General features: G+C 40.5%; 1 protein-coding gene across 1 annotated transcript; it reads right to left on the bottom strand.

The window, feature by feature from the left end:
- Positions 1-444: 444 nt before the first annotated feature.
- Positions 445-8,575, bottom strand: LOC130919300 (oocyte zinc finger protein XlCOF6-like). Its single transcript, XM_057841881.1, has 2 exons — positions 8,323-8,575; positions 445-3,128 (listed from the first exon to the last, which is right to left on the bottom strand). Exons 1-2 carry the CDS (start codon positions 8,402-8,404, stop codon positions 775-777), a joined length of 2,436 nt encoding a protein of 811 aa, XP_057697864.1. The 5' UTR covers positions 8,405-8,575; the 3' UTR covers positions 445-774.
- Positions 8,576-12,250: the final 3,675 nt, after the last annotated feature.

Consider the following 12,250-nt stretch of genomic DNA (forward strand, 5'->3'; position numbering starts at 1 on the left):
CAAATACATAAGGTGGAGTCAGCTAAAGTGATTGGCTGGATGGATCGTGGAGTCTGGCTCGCTGCACAAGCATTTGATAGCGTCACTTTCAGAGTTACTAAGTGAAATTGTGAACTGGTTGGTTTGTAATGAAAGGCTTTTACCCCAGCCTGAGTGAGGATGTCAGCAGCAGTGTGTTTTTGATTAGATGCTTTCCGGAAGTTTACCTAACAGTTCATTGATGCAACCAAATGCTAGCGCAGTTAGCTAGACTCCACGATCCATCCATCCAGAAGTAGGGCCCTCCATAATCTTTAGGTTGAAATAATTTAGCTTTATTAATGTTGTATTAATCTATAAATGTACTTGTAATTATGAAAAAACTATACGAAAAATACAATAATTATGTATATAATTGCTAATATATATATATTTTTTAATGACCAAAAATAGTCACTTGTCCTGTAAAGAGATTTAAGGCACTTACCTAAGTCAGCGGTAGCCACATTCGTGCTCCTATAGTCAATGTCCCTTTGAAACATTGTCACATCATGCTTGACTGGCTAGAATTAATGTCAGCCTTCAAAAGTCACTTCATTTAATAAAGACAGGAACATTGCAAGGCAAGAACAAGAATCGGCAAATGGTGCAACAGGGTCAATGTCCATATTCAATTCAAAACTCAATTTTCAGTAAGCGGAAACTGTCACAATCATTGTCACTGTCTGCCCAAAACAGCCCTAAAAGTCTGATCCATCTGTAGTGGGAGGGATGTCTAACAGCGATAAACTCATTTCAATTGACGGCAGAAGAAGGATTGGAGAGCGAATCATCAATTCCAGCGTGAGCTCGAGAGTGTACTTTTGAAGCCGCCTTACTCAAGAACTTTTTACCACAAACGGTGCAAGCGAACTGTTTCTCCCTTGTCGAGTGCGTCAGTTTGTGAGTTCTTAAAGTCGAGCTCTGACGGAATCGTTTGTTGCAAACGGAGCAGGCAAAAGGTTTCTCCCCAGTGTGTCTCAATTGGTGAGCTTTTAAAGTATCTTTTAGCAAGAATCTTTGACCGCAAACTGGACAGGCGAAAGGTTTTTCACCATTGTGTCTTCCCATATGAAGGTCTAGATTTTTCTTCCAATAGTATCTTTGATGGCAAATTAAACAGGCGAAACGTTTCTCCCCACCATGTGTACCTTCGTGTCTTTTTAAATCGTGCTTTCTCAAGAATTTTTTACCACAAACTGAGCAGGCGAACAATTTCTCTCCTACGTGTGTTCTAATGTGTGTTTTTAAAGACTTTCGGTAGACCATTTTAGCACAAACTGGGCAGGGAAGAGATTTTTCCCACCCTGTGTGTGTTAAGTGATGAGCTTTTAAATACGAACTGGCGACAAATTTTTTACCGCAAACCGAGCAGGCAAAAGGTTCTTCCCCAGTGTGTTTTCTCGTGTGGGTATTTAATTCTGACTGAGAAAAGAATTTTTCATCGCAATGTGTGCAGGCAAAGGGTTTCTCTCCGGTGTGCGTACTCATGTGTCTTCTAAAATCGTAGTTTCTTAAGAATCTTTTACCGCACACTGAGCAGAGAAAAGGTTTTTCCTCGTAGTGCGTTCTCGTGTGCAATGTTAATACGGACTTTGTCGAGAACATTTTGCCACACATCAGGCAGGGAAAGGATTTCCCCCGAGTGTGTATCAATTCGTGTTCTGTTACCCGTGACTTTGTGAAGAATCTTTTGCCGCAATGCAAACAGGTAAAAGTTTTCTCCCCAGTGTGTTTTCTTGTGTGGATTTTTAAATCGAACTCGGAATAGAATTTTTCACCGCAATGTGTGCAGGCAAAGGGTTTGTCTCCTGTATGCGCACTCATGTGTCTTTTGAAATCAGAGTTTCGTAAGAATCTTTTACCGCACACAGAGCAGAGAAAAGGTTTTTCCCCGTCGTGCGTTCTCGCGTGTGATCTTAAAACACGCTCCGTCAAGAACATTTTGCCGCAAACTGCGCAGGGAAAGGATTTCCCCCGAGTGTGCGTCAATTCATGTTCTGTTAATTGCGACTGTGAAAAGAATCTTTTGCCGCAAGGCAAACAGGTAAATGTTTTCTCGGCATGTGTTCGCATGTGTTTTGTCAAACCTAACTTTAAAGAGAATTTTTTATCACAAAGCGAGCAGTTAAAAGGTTTTTCACCAGTGTGCGCACTCATGTGTCTTTTTAAATCGTAGTTTCTTAAGAATCTTTTACCGCACACTGAGCAGACAAAACGTTTTTCTCCGTCGTGCGTTTTCTCGTGCGATCTTAAAACGGACTTCGAGAACATTTTGCCGCAAACCGTGCAGGGAAAGGGTTTCTCCCAAGTGTGCGTCAATTCATGCTCTGTTAATTCAGACTCTGTAGGGAATCTTTTGCCGCAAGGCGAACATGTAAATATTTTCTCCGCGTGTGTTTGCGCGTGTCTCGTCAAACTTAACTTCAAAGAGAATTTTTTATCACAAAGCGAGCAGTTAAAAGGTTTTTCTCCAGTGTGCGTCTGGGTGTGTCTTTTTAAATCATGGCTTTTGTTGAATCTTTTACCACAAAGCGAGCAGACAAAAGGCTTTTCCCCAGTGTGTGTTCTGGCGTGGTTTTTCAAATACGACTTCTTAGAGAATCCTTTACCACAAAGTGAGCAGGAAAAAGGTTTTTCCCCAGCGTGTCTCCTTGCACGTGATTGTTCTTTCTGCACAAATTGTTTCCCACAAACAGTAACAAGCAATGCTTTCTCCCCGGTGTGTATTTTTGTGTGGTTTTCCAACAATCTCTTGCTGGCAAAACTTTTGTCACACTGAGAACATGTCACGTGGTTGTCATCAGCGGGACATCTCACATCACATTGCCAATCTTCACCTTTTGCATCGTCATGATCAGAATGCTGTGATAATGTCTGGTGAATATCTGACGGTGGAGCTAACAGGTTATCTGCTTGGCATCCGCCACAGTGCTCTCTGTCAACTTCCTCACTCTTCACACTGACAGCGGTCAATGTCAATGGAAACTTGCTGATTTGGTCCTCCTTCTCTTCTTCTTTAATCTGTGTGGGTTCTTCTTCCTCATTAATCTGAGGGCTCTCTTCTTCTTTAATCTCCTGCTGCCCAAGGTGGAGATGCTTTGTGACATCTGTCGGACACGAGAAGACCAAAGTACATGATTTGGTTGATCATACGCTTTGAATAATGAACGCATGCAAAATGAGATGGATTACAGAAAATACATACTTTATCAAGTGGGTGCCACGCTACCTTTTTCACATATATCATGAATTGAGGTTGACTGATATTTTCGAAGGTCGATGGTCATTAAAAATATATTCACCAGACATCTAAAGCCGATTTTGTATGCCGATATATGTATGTATGTATGTATATATATATATTTTAGCATGTTAGTTATTATACAGGGTGACTCAAAAAGAATGAGCCAAAAATCATCATGCATTTATTCATTTTAAAATCATTTAAATAGACTGAATTATTAAATTGATTACAATTAATTATTAAGAATTAAAATAAGAATTAAAAGTCTTTTAACAAGTAAATAATTCTAACAAATTAAAAGTCATATCGGCTTGATGTTGTCCGTGCCGCTGGTGGTGGTCACATTGAGCACTTGTAAAGCATGAAATAAAAAATAAGTTATATACAATACTTGTATCCAGCTAGTTATTGTTTGTTTGTTTGTTTTTGTTATAAATATGTCGCAGTGGTTTTGGCATGTTCTTTTTGAAACACCCTATATACAGTTATACATACATATATTAGGGATGCAACAATACAGTTAAGTCACGGTCGGGTACGATTTTCAATACGAGGGACATGATTTTCGATTCGATTCAATACATATAAGCTTCTCCAGTCTATAAGCTGCATCTGCCCATATCGTAAAACAAGATATCTACAAAGAAATACACAGAAAAAGTTTTCATTTTACTAACATACCTTAACTTTTCCAAACAGTGCCAGCAACACGGCAGTAACACAGCAAAAACTGGGCTGGTTAAAACAAAAAAACAACAACAAAAACCCATAAAAGTCACAACCATCTTCATCTTCCTACTGTGGACTGAAACCATGGAAGTCTTCCACCTCCTCGCCCGGTTTCAATCACCACAGCGACACTCGCCCACTCCAGCCCCGCCCTCACCCCTCTCAGGACCCAGCACCACCCCCATTCACCATAGAGCAGGGGTCCCCATCTGCCGGGCCGCGGACCGGTACCGGTCCGTGGCGCATTTGCGACCGGGCCGCAAAGAAAAAAATAATTTAATAACGACCGCATTCTGGCCGAATTAACCCTGTGCCCCTGCTTAACACACCAATATCTGTCTACTCTAGATATAATACTACGGGATAGATTACAATGTTGTCATAGAAGTCCATTGATTGGACTGCTAGCAGTACATCTTGTTTGTGTATATAATATATCTATGTGCGCTTGTCCTCGATAATAGCATATTACTAGGCCGCGGCGCAGCACATTTGTTCCCGGAAATAATTAGCCCCCACACGAGCGAAGATAACAGGAAAACAGACGTCTTTGGAAATATTTTTACGGCGAAAAGGGCACCTGACGAGCCTACAACTTCGAAGACCCACGAACTGCGAAGGAGTGGATTCGTGACCCGTTTGTGAATAAACAGAGATCGCAAATGACGGCGACCTTATTAAACGTACATTTGAGACAACAACTCTACCGAGGTTCTGGATTAAAGTCATCCTGGAATATCCTGACATCGCGACAAGAGCGTTGAAAACCTTGCTACAATTTCCAACATCGTATCTTTGTGAAGCGGGCTTCTTAATGTTTAACGACAAGGCGAAGTCGCTAATGGTGAGCGCGGTGTGCAGCTGTTGTGTGAAGCTTACATAGCAGGATGAATCTGAGGAGAACATTTCTACAAGTCCTTCCATGATCAAACGTAAGTTAATATTCCTTTCTTTCAAGAAAGTTTGTAGTGTTTACTTTGGAATCGCTACATTTGCGCATTTTGCGGCTATGTTTAACGTTACGCGCATGCGCAGAACCGCATCGTTGCAATTTTTGATGGGTTGCAAAATTTGTCAGAACACCGGTCCGTGAAAAAAAAGACCTAAATAACACCGGTCCGTGGTGCAAAAAAGGTTGGGGACCCCTGCCATAGAGGAACCTCACGTGAGGCATGTTCTACAGTCAGCAAACGCCAGGAAGGCTGCTGGTCCGGACGCAATACCAGGGAAAGTACTCAGAGCATGTGCAGACCAGCTGCCCCACATCTTCTGCAGAATCTTCAACCTCTCCCTGTCCCAAGCAGCCATCCCAACCTGCCTGAAAAATGCTACCATCATCCCGGTTCCCAAAAAGACATTAGCATTTGGCCCAAATGGCTACCACCCTGTTGCTCTCACCCCAATAATGATAAAGTGCTTTGAGAGATGTTTCTTTGACACATCAAGGACAGTGCCCCCCCCCCCCCCCCACACACACACACACTTGCTTCCAACAATTCGTATACCGGGCGAACAGATCCAAAGAGGACAGCATCACCGTAGCTCTGCATGCTGTGCTGAGTCACCTGGAACAGCAGCAGAGCTATGCCAGGATGCTCATTGTGGATTATAGTTCCGCATTTAATAGCATCATCCCAGATATTCTCATTACAAAGCTGGACATCCTACTCCACCCCTCACATCCTCCTACATTAAGGATTTCTTGTCCAACAGACCCCAGACTGTGAGACTTGGCCCCCACCATTCTTCCACCGACACACTGAGCACAGGCTCACCACAGGGCTGTATGCTGAGCCCCCTCCTGTACTGTCTCTATACCTACGACTGCAGTCCAATCCACAGGAGCAACACCATCGTCAAGCTTGCTGATGACACCACAGTGGTTGGACTGATCTTACAGGGGGATGAGGCAGCCTACAGAGAGAAAGTCCACAAACTCTCACCTCAATGCTCAGACAACAACCTGGCCCTGAGCGCCACCAAAACAAAGGACGTCCTTAACGGACTTCAGGAGGAACAGAACCGATCTGCCGCCCCTGTACGTCAACCGCTAGTGTGTGGAAAGGGTCCACACCATCAGGTTCCTGGAAGTCCATATGATCTCTCATGGACAGCAAACATATCAGTTATCATAAAGAAGGCTCAGCAGCATCTGCACTTCCTTTGAGTCCTTAGGAAGAACAAGCTGGATAGGAAGTTGCTGCTGGCCTTGTACCACTCATCCATTGAGAGCCTGCTAACATACTGCACTGTTGCAGACAGGCAGAGGCTTTAGAGGACAGTCAAGGCAGCACAGAGGATCATTGGCTGTCCTCTCCCCTCCCTGATAAACATCTAGTCCTCCTGGTGACTCAGCAGAGCTCTAAACATCCTCAAGGACAGCTCACATCCTGGTTTCCAGCTGTTTGAACTGCTTCCCTCTGGGAGACGCTATATGTGTTTAAAAGCAAGAACAAACAGACTGAGGAACAATTTCTTTGCTAAAGCCATCTCCACCCTGAACCACCATATGTAGCACCACATCACCCAATTATCACCCACTTACATGCAATATTCTATGTGCAATACTTACTTACATGCAATATTCAATGCCTTAACTGTCAAACTGCTGCGACTTCACTTCGATTATTTGCACTGCCTGAACATATGACTATCTCATACATATTTTATATTTATCAAGATTTTATACTTTTATACTTGCACGTCACTTTTGAGATTTTAAATTATCCTGCACTGTAAAGGGAGATGCTCCATAATTTCATTGTACAACTGTATAATGCCAATAAAGGGGTATTCTATTCTATTCTTTTCTCCTCAGTGTCGGATATAAATAGGCTCAGATATAGTTCGCCATGCACCTTCTCAGTCTCTCTTTCGTTGTCGCTTTCAATGTCACTCACATCCTGAGGCAAATTCACTCCTGAGTTTGTGCTGTCCTCTTCGTCACGCATCATACCAGCTTTTCGAAACCCGTTGGTGATGGTGGATTTGAGTGGACTCACTCAATGAAGCATTTAAGAAAGCCAATAATTTTTATGCTTTATACCTGTTTAGAAATAATTTGGTGGGACAGTAACATGTTTAAAATTTATCATAACTATTACATTTAAAGTGCTTAAAACCCATGTATTAATTTAAACACACACATATATATATATGTATGGCGGCATATAATTATAATTAGGCGATAGTTATGAGGTAGATATCCATGACTTTTTTACAGACGCCAATTTTTTCATTGTGACGTAATTTGTTTAGAAGTTTGAAATATGCGAGTAAATATTTTTTTTGTCTTTTTTTTTTTTTTTTTTTTTAACCGAAATATTAGGCAACAATGAATGATTCTAAGCTAAAAATGACAAGACATTTCGAACAATGGTAAATGGTGTTATACTTGTATAGCGCTTTTCCACCTTTCAAGGCGCTCAAGGCACTTTATACTACATCGCCATCCAACTACTGGTGAAGCAGCACCAGGAGCAATGTGGGGTTCAGTATCTTGCTCAAGGATACTTAAGCGAGTTCATCAGGGAAGACAATCGAGCCTACAACCTCTGGGTTGGGGGACAACTACTCTACCACGGAGTCACACCATCCCCAATAATCATAATAAATATATTACTACTAATAATAAATACAAAAAAACGTACCTTCTTTTTATGGCTAGGTTGAAACAAAAGCGGTTGGGCGACGTCTGTATACAGGGGTTTCCAGGGTAAAACGGACAAATGAAAAATAGTTTGTGGGCTTATTGCCCCATGAATCTGCTATGGCAGCATTTACACATATTGTTCTATCAAACACAACAGTTCTTTCGGCTTGAAATACCGAAGTTTATTTTAAAGAGGGGTGCAAGAGCAGAAACTGCTTTTTCAGCCTTGTCTGTGTTTTCCGCCGTTTTTTTTTCTCCACCATTTTTGGGGGGTGCGGGGGGCGCTACTTCGCGGTTTTTCACTTATCGCGGCAGGTTCTCTCCCCATTAACCGCGAAAAACGAGGGATCACTGTGTTTGATTCTTGCTCATAAAAATATGCACATTTAAGAAGTCAACGTGGTGAAATGTTTAAGCAAATGCGGATCGGCTGCTTTAGCTGCGATATCACTCCTTAGTATGTTTAAATATTTAAAAGCCCGTAGCGGCCATTTTACTGACGAGGGTTTACGGCCATTTTAAGTAAGAAAGGGCCCATGCTGTGTTTTTATTCCCCCTAAGAAGGCTATGGGAGCTCTGGTCATTTCGCAGTCATTTAGGAATCGAGATATGCACAACAAGTAAATCTCTCAAAACGGTCCAGAGTAGATCGTGAAAAAGTAAGGAGGCGACAAACCTGCTTCTTGGAAGACCTCTTCAGGCTCCGACTTGCAAACGGGTTGACTTTGTAGCTCCTCTTTTATTTCATTTACTTTCATTTTCACACAGTTGGAAGCGATCCAAGTCACGGGCGACTCGTCCTTTTCATAAGCAAAACAAAACGTTGACTCGGTAACTGTTCAAGGCCTCGATCTGTACGATGGCTTACTTCGCTGAGCAGTCATACGCATGCGCAGCCTTGACACGGCGGTGGTAATGTCACGTGACGAAGGAACTCGGGACGTGGCGTTAACATGCGACTGACAAAGATGAGTTTTTATAGAACTCTCAAGTTGACAAAAAAAAGCTTGACTTTTACCTTTTAAATACTGTATAACCAATAAAGCCAAGGAGGTAAATTGAAATATTTTACATAAGATATGTCCGTTTTTTTTCTTCCCAAATTTCTTGATATTTGCTTTCAAGATACTTTTAGGGGATCCCATATGGGAACAATTACGCATTTATTTTTTGAATGTGTGAAAAAAAAAAAATCAATTTATCACATATGATGACCAACTTGATTTTTAAAAGATACGTTTATTTATATAAGACAGAATATTCAAACATAATTTGTGTAAAATAAAAAACAATGTTGCACTAATAACCCTTTTATGTAACTTTTTATATTTAACTTTTATATACCTAATTTAATAATAATGATACATTTTATTCAAAGGCGCCTTTATGGCACTCAAGGTCATCGTACAATCAAATTAAAATATTTAAGCAGATGTAAGATTTAAAAAAATAATAAAAATGAATAAAAATTAAGTTCTAGTGTTACAGAAAATATAGGACAAAAATTAAGATGCTAAACTGATTTTATAACCGGATTATTGGCTGTCCTCTCCCCTCCCTTATGGACATCTACTCCTCCCGGTGCCTCAGCAGAACTCTAAACATCCTCAAGGACAGCTCACATCCTGGTTTCCAGCTGTTTAAACTGCTTCCCTCGGGGAGACACTTTGGTCAGGGGTGTCCAAACTTTTGCAAAGGGCGCCAGATTTGGTGTGGTAAGAATGTGGGGGGCCGACCTTGGCTGACGTCCTTTACGTAGAACAATATATTTAAGCAAATTTTAGCAAGCCATTCTGTGTCTCACATTTCCTTTATTATTTTATTTAATTAATAATTTTAACAATCTCGCAATTAGCCTTTGTGGCGTTCTCTTTCGACTCTCAGGCTCTCGCGAAATACTGCTGCTGTGAAATTAAACTAGCTTCAAGTTGCTTCAATTTCTCGCTGCGTATCTTCCCTGCGAATCTTGTCATACATGTCAGCGTGTCTTGTTTGGTAATATCGCCTCACATAGAACTCTTTAAAAACAGCGACTGTCTCTTTGCAAATGAGGCAAACACAGTTGTTGCGTATTTTAGTGAAGAAATAGTCTAATTTCCACCTATCCTTGAAGCGTCGGACATCGCAGTCAAACTTCTTTTTTTTGTTGATTCTCCCCATTTTAGAAAACAGCAAGTAAAGCGTAACATGGGTAATGTTGTTTAGAGTGCTGCTGCCTTTTAGTGGGTAAATGAGGAGCAGCATTTAGTATGTAAGCTACTTCATATGCTGTTAGCAGTACTTCTGACCAATTTATTATGTCTGTGTGCGGGCTAGACGTTATTGATTTTATGACAGATGCTGGGGGCCGGATGAAATTTAACCACGGGCCGGATTTGGCCCCCGGGCCGGACTTTGGACATGTCTGCTTTAGGTGTTTAAAGTGATCCTCGATCTTGAAGACATGTAATTCTTAAAAGATAAATGTTAGTATGAGTTATAATAATTTGATATTACTACCCCCTCTGGTAACACTTTATAATAACTATCTGTTTTATAGTTAATAGATCATTAGGAAACTGATTGATAACTGATTTATTGTTGATTTGTGAAGTATTTGTTAACAGTTTGTTAAGCATTTACAGGGTGTTCTTAACCTGAAACACAGTTTGCGTAGAAACGTTTCAAGTTTTTGTGTGTAACGTTTGGCATTTCTATCTTTTCAGGTTAAGAAATGCCATTCACTTCAAAAGAAAAGGCATTTTGATAAGGCATTTTGCAGGCAGCGCTCATGTTGCACATTTATGAAAATCAGCCATAGAACCAACAAATATTTGTACTTTTCTTTGTATATTTAACCAATAAAACTTATGACCTTCAACATAAGTGTATATAGTTTTATTAAGATCCATCAACTAGCATGGGCATTTAGAATGGGGTCAACCATATTGGAACACCCTGTAAATGCTTAACAGACTGTTAACAAATACTTCACAAATCAACAATATATCATTTATCAGCAGTTTACCAATGCTCTATTAACTAGTAAAACGGATAGTTATTATAAAGTGTTACCACCCCTCTTAATGTTTTCGTTTTAATAAAATTTGTACATCAAATAATGTGTGTCACAATTATTAGCACCCCTTGTATTAATACTTTGTACAACCCCCTTTTGCCAACAAAACAAGGTCTGGGGACTGAGATGGCCATGGGAAGAGCTTGATTTTGTGTCTGGTGAACCATTTCTGTGTAGATTTGGCCATATGTTTAGGGTCATTGTCTTGCTGAAAGACCCAGTGACGACCCATCTTCAGCTTTCGGGCAGAGGGCAACAGACTTTGATTTAAAATGTCCTGGTATTTCAAAGCATTCATGATGCCATGCACCCCAACAAGGTTCCCACACGGTCCTAGGCTTCAACTGGGAGCATGTGCTTTGGTCAGATGAGTTGTTGTCGACTAAAAGCCTCGAACGCGGTAGGAGAAAAATGGCGAAAACAAAGTCTTAGGTCCTTGGGAAGTTTTGCCAGTCTGCCGGTGTTGTGCCGAAAAATATCCGCCCCGTGTGAAATGTCTCCCCTCCCCTACCCATGTAGTAGGTTATTGTACAGTATAATAATAACAGTTCATATGGATGAAGTGATGTGCTGTGAGAAAAAAAAATACAATTAAAGATAATCAGGTATTGTAAGCAGTTACTCATAATGTCACTCCTGACTTGAGTATTCTTTTTAATGAATACTTCTTTACTTAATTTTTGGATGACTACTGTTACTTTAACTTGAGTAATATTATTTAGAAGTGACGGTACTCTTACCTTTCAGTAAGTTTTTCATTACTCAGCCCACCTCTGACGATTTGTTAAGAGCATTGTTTAAAAAAGCATGTTAGCATCTTATAGCATTTACGCTAGCGAACTTTTGCTATGCAAGTGAGTTAATTTTTCTTTGGGTTGAACTTTTTTGATACCGTTCGAGCCTAAGCTCAAGTATTTTAATTTATTTCGAGATGAAAGTGCATTTCTGCATAGTTTGAAGGAACACTCGGGGAATTTTATTTTGTATTAGCATTTAATACTCTTTTGAAAGTGCAATCTTAGCAAGCCTTTGTTTTACATCTCCTAAAAAATTTTCTGCACCGCATCAATTGTTCCTGATTCCTGATTACTTGTTTATTCAAACTAAATAGTTGATAGATTAATCAATCAGTAGAATAATTGATAGCTGCGGCCCTAAACTCAATCTATAGTTTGATATAACCAGAAAAAAAATCAACAGTGAGAGTAACATTGTAGCGGAATCATGCTGTCAAGAACCTTGACAGCGGCGCATCTGGAAGATTTTTTTCTTTTTTACTGTGCTTTAGAGATTGTATTTCATCAGATCACGCCGGCGTGATCGTCAGCCTCTGAGGGAGAATAAATACATTATTTTAAAGAAAAAGTGAGAATTCGTATGAAAAAAAAAAGAAAATTCGTAAGCTTTGGATTCCTGATGTTTGCAGTCGACGTAATTTTGTCATCTTGTTTCTATCAGGCGTCACTGGAGAAAATTGTGGTCGTACACAGTTGGAGTCCCTGCATATTAAAAGAAGAAGAGGAGCCAGAGATCCCCTCCACTAAAG

The sequence above is a fragment of the Corythoichthys intestinalis genome, chromosome 1 (assembly GCF_030265065.1).
Source record: "Corythoichthys intestinalis isolate RoL2023-P3 chromosome 1, ASM3026506v1, whole genome shotgun sequence".
Taxonomy (NCBI): domain Eukaryota; kingdom Metazoa; phylum Chordata; class Actinopteri; order Syngnathiformes; family Syngnathidae; genus Corythoichthys; species Corythoichthys intestinalis.